Here is a 15,998-nt window from a genome sequence, read left to right on the forward strand (position 1 = left end):
TGTCTCAGGTAGCTTTATAATAATAATAATAAGCCTTACCTTGCTATATAAGGTAACCAGATTTCATTTACTGTGAACCAACTTGTACTCAGTCACTGAGTTGGAGAAAACTAGCATTTAGTGGAAAAGTTACATTTGTTATTAACTCTTTTCAGGACTATATTATTTGATTTTTATTTTTATTTTTTTACTGAATAAAGCAATTACATATTCATTTAAGGAAAGCTCATCATAAGTTAAGGGCTTCCTGATGCATATTCACAGCATCCTGTTATTTCTAGACTAGCATGCAAATGTGTGCAAACATGCATGTATGTACGAGATATATTACATGTGTTACAAGGAAATAAAGTGTACAGCATAGATTAAAAAAAGCTCATTTTGCACATATAATTACAATTCTTTCTGAATCCACTGCCAAAGGAACAGAATATAAATTGTAAAACTCCAGTAACAAGAGAGCAGTGTATGAGTTCAGGGATAGCTTTAATTCTGAAATTTACTGCTCTTGTCAGCCTACTCAGAAACTTAAATAGTACTCAACTGTTTCACACATTCTGTTTCAAATTCTTCATATCTCCTGTTACTCCTGGTGGCCAAAGAACAGTAATCCTTACTGTGGAATTATCTGCTTTTCCATAACAACTTACAGGAAAATATTTCCACGTTCTACAAAAATCTCTATCAAACTATTCTTCTACCAGTTATGATATTTGTCCCCCTAGAAACACCTTCCATGTAACTGCTTCTTACCAGTCTTTAGTACCCAAGCAGTTACATCATACGTTGATATTTGCGTATTTTTATTAAAACTGTTTAATTTATATTGCAAACATGCCAAGACCTCATCCATCATGCTGTTGTTCTATCCACTGCAGACACTCTGACAGACACAAATATTATCCATTAATAACCTGCAATTTAAAATGACAATTAAAAGATGATAGGTAGAGAAGGAATGTACAATTGAATTACCCAATATTGCATTTTTCTCCATATTTACCGTGTACCTGTCACATGCTTATTCCCCTCATGGGCCCTTCACTCCATCAGTGTGAGCCTTCTCCGAGGCATCACATCAAAATTTGTTCTGAAAGAAAGGTTCAAAGGATGAGGGGATCATGAACTGAAGTGCCTGAAAGATCACTTTTGTATTTAAAGAACAGAAAACAGTGTGTAAACACTGAGTAATGGATTAGAAAGATAAAATAGTAATTAAGAAGTGAACAAATGGGAAGAGACCATGTTTTTCAAGTCTCTAACACTACTGTGCATATTTATAATATCCAACACCTTCATGCTTATGCTTTACTCCTCCCCTGACCACCAGCCTTCTACACTACAAAGTGCAATCTGTAAAGTCTTGGTCCTTATAGTCTTTTTCAGTCTAATTAATTTGCTCCATGTCCTCAAGCATTTCATTTACCAATCTATTGCTTTCTTCTCTAATATATTCCTCTGTATTACATTCAAGTGTGTGCTCTTTGAAGCAAGTATACTCTATTACAGTACAGTAGTAGAATCCTCAGGTTCACTTACTTTTATTTTCATCCATGTGGTAAATGATTACAGAGGTAAGAGCAGTTTCTCTCAAACAGCAAAAGCAAGAGGGCTGGAGCTGTTTTCAGGGAATGAGAACTGGTTTTGGCCAAACAGTAGGAAGTAACACACAACTGTAGTTGTGACTCGGATAAGAATGGCTGATGCCCCTTAGTCCATCCCACAAAACAGGGCATGAACAGTCTACCGTGCCTCCCAGAGACAGCCTGATTTCCAGCACTGCCTGGAAATATTCAGAAGTATAAAAGTAATCTGTATTGCTATGAACATACAGTGTCACGTGTAGATGATTATCCTTGGGGAGAGAAAGAACTGGGATGGCAGTGACACAAATGTGCAAGAACTCCAGAAAACAGTTTGCTTGTGTAGCTGAGCTGTCAAATTCTCAGTCAGACCCACTCAAACCATCAAGAGATATTTTCTGTTGATATAGTTTAAACTATATAAAATAAATGCTTCTAGCCCACAGATTATTTTTTAAATCTGCATAACCATGGATGACATTTGAGTTATAGGTTAGGCTTGTTACGTCAGTTCACATATAGGTGGGAGTGTTTTCTTGTTCCAAACCTTGTAGTTGTAAGATGCAAACTTCTAAGTATTGCCCGAGCCTCAGATAAGGAAGTAAGAAGACTTGCTTCAAAAAGGTTGGAACTTAAGAAGGTAGGCAGGAGCGGAACCAGGAGATGAGTCACAAAAAGAGAGAGAATGATGACAAGATTGTGTGTATTAGTGTCAGAAATATCGCAGGCAGAAGGAAGAAAAGCATGCAGAACAGATTTTAGATCTGATGAGAATGGGATGGCTGGAAACATTAGTCGGAACATCCATGAAAGACTAGAGAGGGTGGAAGACAGAAAGGAAGAAATCCAGAATGAGTGGGAGGAGAGAAACAACACATTTGCAATTGCTTTTTCAGGAGTACACTAGCATCTTCCTGCTACAGAACCTTTTCTTTGTCTCCAAATGCCAATCCCATAGTTAAAAGGAATTCATATGTACCCATGCCATTGCAGTAAATGCATATAAAACTACTCAATTTCATCAATAGTGGATTTTGAAGGAATTAATTTGTTTGAAGTCAAATCCAAACATTCTTTCTCAGACTGCACTCTCACCATGGATATAAATTACTAACCTCTGTAAAAGGACTGTAAGAAAACATGCAGGAAGGGTTAAAGTTGCTTCAGGTATTAGTCATTCTCTCTTCAGGCATTTTCTGTGCATCTACTGCAGCTCTGCTTAAGGGAACCTGCTGCTTATAATGTCTATTCTGCCACTCGCCCACAGTAACTGACATTAAGGGAAAGAGGCAGCACTCAATAGGCTTCAATTTGCCCTTTAGCAATGTCCCACCTTTGCCTTTTCTATCCTTTGCTTCTTTTGCAAACACAGTGTTATGGATGGAGGGGTGGAAGAAGGCAAAGAATACCTGATGTCATTGCTTACCATTAATAAAGAATGGTTGGTCCAAGAAATCTCCTTCTAAATATTCTTTTATCAGCTAACAAATAGACCTAACTTTTGGCAATGAGAGAAAAATCAATTTATTTCAAAGTAATACAAATTTGCCATGAAAAAATGCTTCTGGAACACTGCAGGCTTCTCCCATTTCTGTTGACGAATTGGTTACTTAGAACTATGTCCTAAAGCACGATTGCTCCCTGACAGAACTGCGCTGTGACAAGAAAAGGCCTGGGAATGAATTTATTTGCAGTTTCTCCACACGCCATGGAGAGCTACATCATTCTGCTCTTTGCTGTGGAGTGTCTTACCCTGTTGCTGAATAGCTCTTCTGTTTGGTGAGCAGAGGAGCAACCGGAGGACATTCCCTCTCCCTGATCGTTTGCTTACACGGAGAGTGGCATAGAAAGAGCCCCTTGGTTTTGTCATCCCTGTGAGTCACTATCTAAGCAGAAATGAGCATAGGAATAAAGGAAGTTTTTAACTTCCTCTTCACTCCCCCGCACCCTAGCAAGGGTTACGACAATCTAGCCCTAACTACTTTGGATGAAAACATCTCAGTGAGTCAGTTGTTTGCAAATAGCTCTCCGCCTTCCTTTGCATTTCATCTCTGTGGGTGCTCCATGTCTGCTTTGCATTCGGATGAGATTTTTCCTCAGCGTCTGCACACAGCTAAGCTCGCAGCTGCTTTGCTGCAGTTTCTCTGAGCATTCTCCTTTGAGGTTCAGCATCTTTTGATCCCAACTTTGCTTTTAAAGTTTTGATCACAGGATGCAACAGCCATTTTGTCTCCTACCGGTGATCTGTAGTTTATCCAGAATTCAACCAACAGCTGTTGGAAATACACCTTTTATGAGACATATGTTTATGAATTCAAAACTGTCTCGGACTTCCAGGTTTTTACAGATATTCTGAAGTTAGAAGGCTGACCAAACATTGTTGAACACTGTACACAGCAGTTTTTGTTCTTTATAATAACATAAATGCTCCATAAATGCTCTGATTTTATTTTCTGCTCCCTCCAAACCCTTCTTTCTCTCTCCCTCCTCCCCCCCCCCCCCCCCCCACACACACACACACTTTTTTCTTCTTTTTGGTTAAAGCTGTTGAAATACTACAGGTTAAGCAGGCCCAGTTGCTAAACATATCCTCTTGGTTGGTTCATTTTCTTGCAATATAGCGACTTTCTGATTTCACCAGAATTGACTCACTTCTGACACAATGTTCCAAGATGAACACCCACAGAGTGTAACATTCAGACTTTATTCTTTCCTCCACATATACTGCTACTCTCATCACTTGAAAGTAGACGTTTTCATCCTTCGGCTGACCTGGTATGCCTCCACTATACCCCCTTAGCAATCTAGTTATTATAAGACGCTACTGAAAAAATATTATTTCTGAATGGTCAGTAAAGCTATGTCAATTTAACTAAAGATAGGCTCCAAGCTTGATTTAAAAACAAACAACAAAAAAAAAACAACAACAACAACAAAAAAACAAATAATGCATTTCATGATCTTTTCTGATAAAGAAAAAATTACACTGAAATTTACTAAGCTATCTGGATCCACCTACACTGTAGAAACATATTGGGTTGTCCATCCAGTTATGAAAATAATATGAAGCCCTTTCAAAACACAGGGAATAAAGTTTAACACTTTCTTACAAACATACTAAGCAAAAAAGGCTCCTTCCACAGTTGATCAGCACTAAATGAAATCCATAACCTCAACTATAAGTAACTTTGTAAGTAAAAAGAGAATCAAATTAGAGGGAGTGGGGGTAAAGAACAATGTTAAGCTGCACTTTCAGAATTACCAGATGGTTAAGTCATGGAAGTTAAAGTGATAAAACAGATAGAATATTCTGAGTAGCTCAAGACATCGAAAAATGAAAATTTCAGAAAAGAAGGAATTTATTTATTGCATAACAATTGAAAGAAACAAAAAGCTACCTGAAGAAATTGGCTAGGAGTGAACAGACAAATACTATGCATATATTGAAAGGAAGTAAATGCGGACATTCTCACTGAATACTGTGAGCAAGAGTAAGAGAGATGACTACTGTATAAACCCTTATTACAAAACACAGTTAAATGCAATTTCATAGGCTACCAACAGAAGAATGAGTAGGAATACTGTGCAAACCAGCTAGGCAGAGGGTGGCAGACTAGCAAGATTACACATATTGTACTGTCTGAGGACATGAAGTACAAGCAATGGAATAAAAATCTATTAGAGAAAATTTAAAAATAAATACTAACAATGGATTTTCAATGACTAGAGTGACTGCAAAGATTATTTTTTATTTATACAGCATCATAGCTCCAAGTTACAGCAGCACTCAACAATATTATAACTATTTTTTTTCTGTCAGAAAACCTGGTAATGTTAACAATGTCTTTTCTCTCTGCAGTTTGTATTACTCTGTGCTGTTAAACTAAGCTTCAGCTGGTTCATGACACACAAAGTTAGTTCCACATTTAATGAAAATCAAAATGGTCGCACACATCTGCGGGTTCATCTTCCGTATTAGACAAATTATGTTCAGTGATATCTGAAACTGCTGAACCAAAACATTGATTGCCGTGCTTCCTAGAAACAAAACCTTCTTTGAAAGCTATACAACGACATCCCAAGAAACAAAAGCCATAGTCCTTTTCTCTTTTCAAGATTATTCAGCTCACTGAAGAATTTCTTCCTTAATTCACTAGAAAGTCTTTGATGAAATGACTGGTCTGACAAACCACAGATAACTTCAACAATGCAAATGCAGATTGACAGATAAGTAGGAAGTCAGATGATGTGATATCACCATCATATGATATTAAGTCTTGGGCTGTACTCAACAAGTATAACAAGACACTTTTCTAAAGTCACTTTGTTCTAAGAGTACCACTATCCCCCCTACTACCAGTAGTGAAGGAATTACTTAAACAGCACATTACCAGTGGCTTAAATATTTCCTTAGGAAAAATATATTTTGCAATTTAAATTTAAAACAAAAAGATTAAGTATTTTATATGTATTTTCATTCAGATGGCAAGATGTAGTAGGATTTAATGCTAAAATAAATTTTGTGGGTTAAAAAAAAAATCCCAGGGTATGTTTTGATATATTTTTGTTTTAGAAGTAAATGTCAAAACATCTATACTAGGACATTTGTACTAAAATAATAATATCATTTAAATTAACAGATATTTGCTCAGAATTCATTCATTTAACTTAAACTGAAACAATGCTGGTCTTTCCCCAGAATGTGACCAAATCTCATTAGCCTAACTAACGTGAAAATGTTAAGCTTTGTAGTAGTTACATTTTTTTTTGGACAGCTGCATCCTTCACCTGATTCCTCAGCAGATCAAACAACAGCAATAATGAAGCTTTGTTAAGCACTCTGAGTACCTGCCTTCAGTTTATTGAAATATATGAGGCTATTTATTTCATTCATGCATCAAACAGTGGCACTATTTAACATTAATTCTGTCACTTTCTTCCATGACTGTACTTACATATACTAATGGCATATACAGCAAAGCTACAGAAAAGAAAAAGTTATCTGCACAGATTTATTTATTTATTTATTTATTTATTTATTTATTTATTTATTTATTTATTTAAAGAAATTCTTAAGTATAAGCCAAAAAGAACAATGGGTCTCAGCAGAAAGAGGGTAAAGCTGATACAGCCTGCAGGATTCAGGAAGCTCCACACCAGACCTGATCAGAGATGTCTGCACTGACTTTCCACATACGAGAGAAAAGAGGTACAGTTGAGCAATTCTGCATGAAGTTAACTAAGCTCACCCTCTTAGTCCAAGAACCAACCCCACTGGATGAAGAAGCAGAGGCAGCAAAGGGGAGAATGATGCAGATATACTAAGGCATTAGCAACAAAAAGGAGAGGCAGCAGTCCCAAAGTCATTACCGGGCAAGATGGAAGAGGCTCAAAAGAGAATTGAAAAGCTCAGTCCAGTGTGATCTGGAATATTTCTCAAGAGCACTTCCTTTACATACAAGCTGGGAGTGCCTCAGGAAACAAAGAACTGTATCTGTAGCCTCTGCCCTTGTAGATGCAGCATCTGGCATGCACTAACTTTTCTTTCCTATTGACATTTGTCAGAGCACTTAAATAAAACGTCCTTGACTATTAGGAGAAGGGGCATATTCAACAGCTTAAGCATAGCAATAGCATGTTAGAAAGGAACATTCAGTTCTTGCCTGTGCTTGTAAGGCAGAGTCATCAGTATATAGTATCACACAGTAATGTTGTTCCACAAGCGTCTGGAAGACAGAAAAGGCTACAGAAGCATCCAAACCTATTTCGGCAGTATTCTTGAATATTGGGACAGATATACAAAGGACAAAATCACCACAAAGACCAGAGAACAAAAAAAATTAAGTCTCATTCAAACCTACGTATATATTGTTAGCATATTGTCTCGTTCCCCTGGAGCACAGACAACATTTCTACAATGCATTATCAAATCAAGTGCATTCCTTGATACCAAAATCGATGCAGGGGCATATACTTATGACTGAATATGTGACATATACTCAGTAAGCAGTAGGTAAGCTTATATTTCAATGCATGCTCAAGAAAATCTCACTTTTATGACTTGATGTAAAATGCACTCACATAAATGAATGTCTCAGCTCCAAAAAAAAAAATCACTCAAAACCATGCTATTATTCAATAATCTTATATCTGTGTGTATCACATATACATATTCATTTAGGATACAGACACAAGAACAAGGTAAAACTAACACAGATCTCATCACAGTTGCTGTCCTGGTCAGAAAGGGGTATTTGAAAGGCTAACTTAAGTGGTATGGATGAATACTGATAACAAAAATAGAAGCAAGGAAAATATCACCTACTTACACTTTTACTCCTCCCATGCAGAGTACAAGTATTCTTGTTCATGGTGACTCTGACTAAATCAGAAGTGTTCTGCAAGTTTCAGAGGAGATGTTTTCTCTCTTGGCTATTCCAATACCAGCTGTTATACTGAAAGCAAATTAATTTATCCGGTTAGCATCAAGGTCTTTGCAAGTTGTACAACATCCAGGCAAAAGCTGTTGCTTCACAGTACATATAAGTTGCAAACAGTCCTAAGATCCAACAGAGCAGATGTTTCATACGCCACTAAACCACACAAGATGTACAGTTACACTGAACCATTCAATAAGCATATCCATGAACAGTGCGTGTTTTCCAGTCACTAACAAATGCAGGCCAAACCCAGAAAATTACAGAAGATTACAGACTTCTGAGGAAGGGCCTTTTGACACAGATAATTAACTAGATATTGGCAATATTGTTTGTAATAATGAAATAAGCCTTATTAGATATTTTTAGCCAGTCATTCAGTCTGAGGGGAATCTGTTAACTTTCACATTATTTAGACCAGCAGATATATGCTAAATCTAGGGGAAGAAGGTCAGCTAGAGTATTTTTCAAATCCAGGTGCCTAAGGATGCTTAAACCCCCAGCTGGGTACTTCCATATAGGTGACAGAATTTGACAAATTGGCCTTTGTATTACAATAATAACTAAGCATGAGCCTTAGCAACTGGTAATGACATGGCACAGCAGCTTTGAAAAGCAGCATTCATCAGCCCCTGGGTAAGTGCACAGCAGTCAGCATGGAAGAGTAGAGTTAAAGGGAAATTCATATGCTCTAGGATGAGGCAGTTGAAAGCTTTATATTCTCATTTAGGCCAGGTATATCTCTGCACACATTTTTTCCCTCCTCTGTCAGCCAAAGATGAGATAAAGTGCAATTTCTGACCAACAGAGCTGTTCTAGCAAAATCTCCTAATGTAGACTCAATCATACCAGCAAAATTACAGGTATGGCTTATTTTCCTCATGGGCAGGCACATCACTGATACAACTCATATGGCTACAAGTAATATTTTGCTAGGTTAGACTTCATCTGCACCAGCACAGTGTTGCTGGCATAACTTGCTGTTTTAAAATGACCAAGTTTTTGAGACTCTCTGAAGCCCACTTCTTCAACAACAGAAAATTAACTCTTCAGTGCAGTACGATACCAAAAGCCAAAGACATGCATGCAGACACACACACATACAGGTGCAGTTTCCCTCCCCAACACGAGAACATGCAACAGATCTGAAAGTCTGGCCTTCCTTATTAAGAAAACCACTCGATATGGTGCATGATCAAGTCTCCAGCATACTACTTGATATTTTGCTTTATTTTCTAAAGTGTCAGTTCCTTCAAATAAATAAACAGAAAAAATAATACACATGCCTTGATTATTTATGTATTTAATTATTCATAGGTGGCATCCAGTTACAAAGAAGCAAAGCCAGCTGTGGAGGACACATATATTTAAATATATATTAACCCACACTGTCGTTGGCAGTTTTATAACAAAATACAGGCTTTAATTTTCAACTAATGATATTAATTCATTGAAAGGAGCAAACTCTAATATAAGTATTGGATCTGCATATAGGTGATAAAGACTCTATGTGAAAAATCCTTTTAAAAGTTGCATCAGTAGATATGGGAGCACATAGTAGGTGATTAGTGGAGACTGCACTGAAAGAAAAATATTATCTTAATTTGTGGGATATTTTTATAAGCTTTCCTTAAGAAAAATTGCATTTCCAGAAGACTATTTTATTATTAATTATTTCTATACTAATAACAAACATAAAATAATACATGCAAAGGTACATAAAAGACATATCTACATTTTATGGAGATAAAATGAATTTTCAGTGACAAAATTTTTACTTACTATCTCTACATACAAATATACAGTATACACAGTATACTGTATACACAAAACAGTGTCTTAGATTTACTTTTTCTGTTTCGTGTAGATACAGAATGAAACAGATATAAAATCAGATAAGTCACTGCTTAATCCATTCCAGCAATGCTCAAAATTCAAAAAAAAAGAGAAATGTTTACTTATTTAATTAAGTTAATGCATTTAGGAAAAAAATCACCCAAATCACGTAAGATTTATGGGACCACAGATGAAGCCAAGTTTCCATCTCATTCACCTCATTTAGCTAGCCCAGAGGAGCTCCCGGCAGCCAGCTTGGTGCATTTTGGTTGAGCATGCACGTGACCATATGGATAGATCATCTGCTACATTCAGACCTTTAAAGCTTCCCAAATTTTTACTCAAGATGCTATGAACCTTATTGCCATTGAACATGACAGATTTGATCACTACATTACCATAAGAAACAGCGCAAGCAGAAGTTATTCATGTGGACTTTAAGCAGAACGATATATACACTTTCATTTCATCACCTTCGTTAATAAGTCCTAGTAATTACTATTGAAATAGAAACTGCCAAACATCATTAAAGAAAGGAGAAGAGTCCTTCAAACAGGAGTTTTCTGATATTGCTTTGGTTTTAAATAATAAAGGCATTTTTATTTTTCAGCACTGAAGATTAAGAGATGACAAACTAAAAACAATTTCCCATTTGTGTTCTGTTTCTAGGTTTACATTTTGGCTACTCTTTCAGGACATTTGCATGTAGTGGAGGTCCGTTGAGTAAAACAGCATATTCACACAAAGCAAAATACTGTAACTCACTTCAAGAATTTCCAAGAAGCTAGGAAATAAAATACCAAAGAAATATTCAAAAAGGAGAAATAAAAAAAAACAACCAGAAATTTGGCCAGATTGCTTGAGTAGATTCCAGGCTGACTCAAGAGATTTTAAAAGTAAGTGTGAAAAGTTCTTGTAATATCTAGGGTATTGTTGTAAATACGTATGCATGTTTAACTCACAGAATCACAGAATCGTTGTGGTTGGCAAAGACATCTAAGATCACCTGGTCCAACCGTCCCCCTGTCACCAGTATCACCCACTAAACCATGTCCCTAAGCACCACGTCCAACCTTTCCTTAAATGCCCCCAGGGACAGTGACTCCACCACCTCCCTGGGCAACTTGTTCCAATGCCTGAACTTGTCACAGAGGGAGGATATTTTCTTTAGAAAGAACTATTGAACAATACAAAGTAATTCCTGCTGCACAGTTTCTTGACCTATCACTCTTCCTGCTTGCCAGATAGCCTAACATTCCTTTATATTGTTTTACTATTTAAATTTTTCACTAAAACTTGTAAAAGCATATATTAAATAGTCTGCAAATCTCTTACTTTGTTTTGCTGTTTACGACTTAACCATGAACAGGCGGAGTGCTTTATGTTTGTGTATAACAGCCGCCCACCCACCTTGTACTATGCATTTAACAAACAGCAACTAAGGTGAAGGCACAGTCTTCTGTGAGGGGTTAGCACTCTGCATGCCAATATACTACGCTTGCTCACTCTTACATGCCTAGCTTAAGTATTTTAACCCTAGGTGCTTATCTAAAACCTGAGTAAATGGCCTTCAATATAGACATTCAGAATGACGTTATCTGAGGGAGCATACAGCTGGCAGCTAGCAAGATTATGGTACTAATTAATTTACCAAATCTGATTCTAAAGGCAATTGCGTCTGTACCAGATCTTTGTTTAATGAAATATAGCTCTTGACTTTTTTTTTCTCTCCTCCTTTTTGTGTGACAACAAACACAAATGTTACAGTTCATCATTTGGAAAAGATTCGTTATCTATAAAGATTTTAAACTGATTTAGGTTGCCAATCACTGCCTAAAATCTTTCTTTTAAAGGTGCAACAGGGACTTAAGATATCTCTTAATCCCTGTTGTCAATCCCCATCCATACCCATGAGTGAGATGAAGAACTCTTACACTTTATCTCTGACACGTTTCTCTTTCTGAACAGTTCTGGGATGAGAAAGTAGAGAAAATTATTTCAATTAAAAAGATAGGAGGGGGAAAAAAAGCCCATCATCACACAAGATTAGAGACCGCTCAAATTAGCTACCTGTCTCTCTGATCTGCTATAAGAGACCTCACACAGCTCTGAAAGAGGCATGCTGTTTACAGATTTTTATCTCAGAGACAAGCACAGCACAGTCCCTTTACAATAACTGAGGATAAAAACACAAAAGGCCTGAGCTTCTTTCTCTCTGCAGTGTGTATGAGTCATTCAGTGACCAAGACTGATTCTGGAACGCTTTAATGCTGGTTTGTTTAATTTCTGCTGGAGATGCTGTTTAGGGACATTGTTCTTCCCCAGCACAACAAGAGGATACAGAAGAAAAAAGCTGAAACAAAAGAGCAAAGACACTCCAATGAATCTATCGAGCCCCACTGATGAAATTTTCAAGAGCAGCAGACTGTGAAAGGCCTGGACCACTGGAACAGACACTTGAAAGAAAGGAAAGAACATGAGGAGGAAAGAGGCTCCAAAATAAGAATGCATTTAGGCCCATCTCCTTCAGAGTACATACTCCATTTTTATTCATCCCTCCTATGTTTAGCAAGAGAATTTCTCTAGTTATTATGACTGAGTAGGAAAAAAGAAAAACAGCTTTTATACATAATTTTTTACTAAGATATGAGATCTATAATTAAGAGACTACTGGAAATAAATTCTTTAATACTGAAGGTATTCCTATCATGTTACTGACATTTATTTCCTTAACCATTAGGAAATGACCCAAAAATCAGTCAAACTTGCCTCTTTAGACTAGTTTTGCCTGCCTTCATTCAACATCATGTATTTTTTATATTGTCCACTTCACACTACAGCCCTTTTTCATAACCATGGATTTCTTCAGTTAGGACAGACAGCAATTTAAATAATAAAGTGCAAGTAACAAATTAGTTACATTGTTCTACAGAAAACAAATATCCAGGAACGGAGGCTGACAATTGAACAACCCTGCCAAAATCTCAGGTATTTTAAGTTACTTTAGAACAGTGCAGCTTCCATGGGATGTCATCATATCAAGCAGAATTTATAGAACATCTGTGTTCTCATATGTTTACACTGCTATTAAAAAAAAAAAAAAAAAACACAATTGGCATGACTGTAAGCATTCCGCATTCTATGTGTTTGGCAAAATGCTGAGCAAGAAACAACATGTATGTTGTACCACATGGTTAAATAAAACGTCAATGCCATATCAGTTAAAAAAAAAAAACCAAAACCAAAAACAAAACAAACAAAACAAACAAAAACAAACAAAAACAAACAACCACATGCCTTACTTGTGTTACAAAGCTAAAGAAAAGCTAATCATTTCTCCTCTTCTTACATTCTCCAAAGTCTAAAACCACTACCATAAAAGCCAGTATTTAAAAACAACAATGGAGTTCCATGGAAAAATTTATTTGTACACAACATAAACCACCTCTGAAGACTCTGTAAGAATTGGATTTAAACATGGTAAATAGACCCACAATCATTCTTACGTGTTTTTTGTTTTACTATTTTAGCTTTTGGGGAATCTCCTATTACAAAAACCTTCTTCTGTTAACATGAATGATACATAAATAAAATCTCTTCAGAGGAGAAAATCGGTTTTGATATTGATGCAGGTGACATCAAAACTGAATTTCAGTAGAACACACGTGAACTGTTGTCACAATTTTAGAAAACTGCATGTCTAGAATTTCTCTTGAATTTTCAAAGGGTACTAGTGCTTGCCGTTATTAACTTTAATAAAATGCTTCTGCAAGTATTTATCACAAATCTAGCAATCAACTAACAGTTTTACTGTCAGTCCTCAACTGTTAAGACTGTACCTTTTTTTTTCTGGAAACGCAAAACCCCAAGAAGCTGTTGAACAAAATCAGGCAATATTAGAAAATTATTTTCCTATATGCTTGCTCCAATAATTAAAACACAGAGCAAGTTATGAGAAAAAGTTTTCAGGAAACTTTGACATCATATGCAAGTAGTAGAAGCCTTCTATTTTAGGAAGCTATTTGAGAAGGCATATTATGATACAATGCATGTTTTATTGTCAGACAATTTTGAGAAAGTGCTACTAGAAACGGCATTAATCACAGCTGTGTGTTGGGTAATGAAGATTAGCCAGCAGGATGCTGGGGTTTTAACATAAAATCTGGAATAAAATTACTGTATCAGTTTATAAAGCATCAAAGAATTCACAGATACTCCTATTGCTAGATTATCTGTTTTGTTCTGTGCATAAAGTTATAAAGCCTGGTTTACAGGAGACAAAGGGAATCTGATTTTAGCAGAATACAGCTTGACCTCTAGGGGGACACTAAAGTCCACTTAGTGCATTTTTTTTTTAATACACCTTCCATCCATCCAGAGGTAAGTGCCCAGCACTTATTTGTCCAGAAAAATGCCTTCGAACAGAAAGACACAGATGTGAAAGCTGGGTAACTCAGTCTGGCTTTTAGGCTGGATAGGGGCATGGGCAATTTTGCGTAAGAATTTTTCCACTAAATATATTTTCCTTGTGACTATATATTTTATGACTGCATTTATAGACTTACAAACCAGTATTTTATTTGCACTGAGTATTTGCAGTAAGGGACTCAGTGCTAGAAATTATATTAAGACTTCCCCCAAGTATGTGCAACCCTACTGCATGTACAAGGCTAATGAACAACTGTGATCACAAATATTTGTGCACCTTTAACACATTTTTTTACAATCAACATTTTCCTTCTTTTTGTAAACAGTAAAAAGATTTATTTTTTTTTTCCAGTCTCTTTCTCCTATCTTAAGAGCAGATCAAAGGAAGAGAGAAAACAAGGGGAGAGGGGGAAGAGAGTTTTCTGTTTGTTTGTTTGTTTGTTTGTTGTTTTGGTTTGGTTTGGTTTAGTTTGGTGGTTTTTTTTGTTAGTCCTCAGCCTCTTCTGGCAGAGCAAATAAGAGTAGCATTAGATATCAACACTCTTGATTATGTAATGCTAAGTTCTACCTAATTAGAATTTAAATAAAAGGATGCCATGTTTCCCAGTCTGCATAAACCTTTTCATACTGAACAGAATCACTGAATATCCTGATTTGGAAGGGACCCACACGATCACGAGTCCAACTCCTGGCTCTGCACAGGACCACCCCAAAATCAGAACAGATGTCTGAGAGCGTTGTCCAAACAACTCCAGCAGGCTCAGTGCTGTGCCAACTGCCCTGGGCAGCCTGTCCCAGTGCCCGACCACCCTCTGGGTGCAGACCCTTTCCCTAACCCCCAGCCTGACCCTCCCCTGTCCCAGCTCCATGCCGTCCCCTCGGGTCCTGTCGCTGTCCCCAGAGAGCAGAGCTCAGCGCCTGCCTCTCCGCTCCCCTCGTGAGGAAGCTGCAGGCTGCCACATGTTTTTATAGTGGCCTGACAAATTAGACTTCCCTGGGAGCACTGCCTGGCACCAAGGCCTAAAAGCCTGCATTCAAAACATTCAGTTTAGCTTCCAAACCTTACAGTGACTTGCAAATTACCACAGCTGATGAGGAAGGCAGTGGCAGGCCAGAGCCCAGCCAGGCCCGCAATGACTCTGCCAGCAGAGCTGCTCAGCAATCATGGCTCCCTGGCAACACAAAGTCCCGTCCTGTCCCATCCCATCCCATGGCCCCCATGACCACTCACCTACACTTCTATATCCTGGACATTGGGTGCAGAGGACAAGCTTTAAGAGCAGGAGCAGAAGCAGTGCACTGTGTGTGTGTGGAGGCTGCTGCCTGCAGCCAGTTCTGTCCACCCCAGTGAGCTGCTGGCCCGCAGGCCCCACCGCCCTGAGGGGAGAGGGAAGGGAACGGCCCCAAGGGCAGCTCCTGGTTTTCCTCAGCCACCTCTCCGCAGCCTGAGCTCTCCTGGTCAACCTAACAATTTGTCATCCTGAACCCATGTCACATGAATCATCCCTGTCACTCGCCTGAGCTCTACTGAAGAGGCTTCATTTTTTTTCACAGAGCGACCATTTGAATATTACACATGTGAGAGAATACAGTATGTGTCCTGACACAGTCAGGTACAGCTGATCCCAGGTTGCGTAATGATAACACTGAGGAAGCTCTCTTTTTAATGGAGGAAACGGCTTTAAATAGCTGAAATACACTGCAAGTTCTCAAA

General features: G+C 37.7%; 1 protein-coding gene across 2 annotated transcripts in view; it reads right to left on the minus strand.

Annotated features, from left to right (window-relative positions):
- Nucleotides 1–15,998, minus strand: part of PDE4D (phosphodiesterase 4D) — a 674,141-nt gene that overhangs the window by 525,641 nt on the left and 132,502 nt on the right. The window contains exons 1-2 of one of the 2 annotated variants that reach the window (XM_072031125.1): nucleotides 15,516–15,855; nucleotides 7,913–8,038 (exon numbers count right to left, since the gene is read on the minus strand). In XM_072031125.1, coding sequence (XP_071887226.1) covers nucleotides 7,913–7,954 — 42 coding nt within the window. In that variant the 5' untranslated portion in view covers nucleotides 7,955–8,038; nucleotides 15,516–15,855. Of the gene's footprint in view, nucleotides 1–7,912; nucleotides 8,039–15,515; nucleotides 15,856–15,998 lie in introns of those variants that run through there. The other variant, XM_038170325.2, reaches the window with a different exon arrangement.

This window comes from Anas platyrhynchos, chromosome Z (genome assembly GCF_047663525.1).
Source record: "Anas platyrhynchos isolate ZD024472 breed Pekin duck chromosome Z, IASCAAS_PekinDuck_T2T, whole genome shotgun sequence".
NCBI classification, from domain to species: Eukaryota; Metazoa; Chordata; class Aves; order Anseriformes; family Anatidae; genus Anas; species Anas platyrhynchos.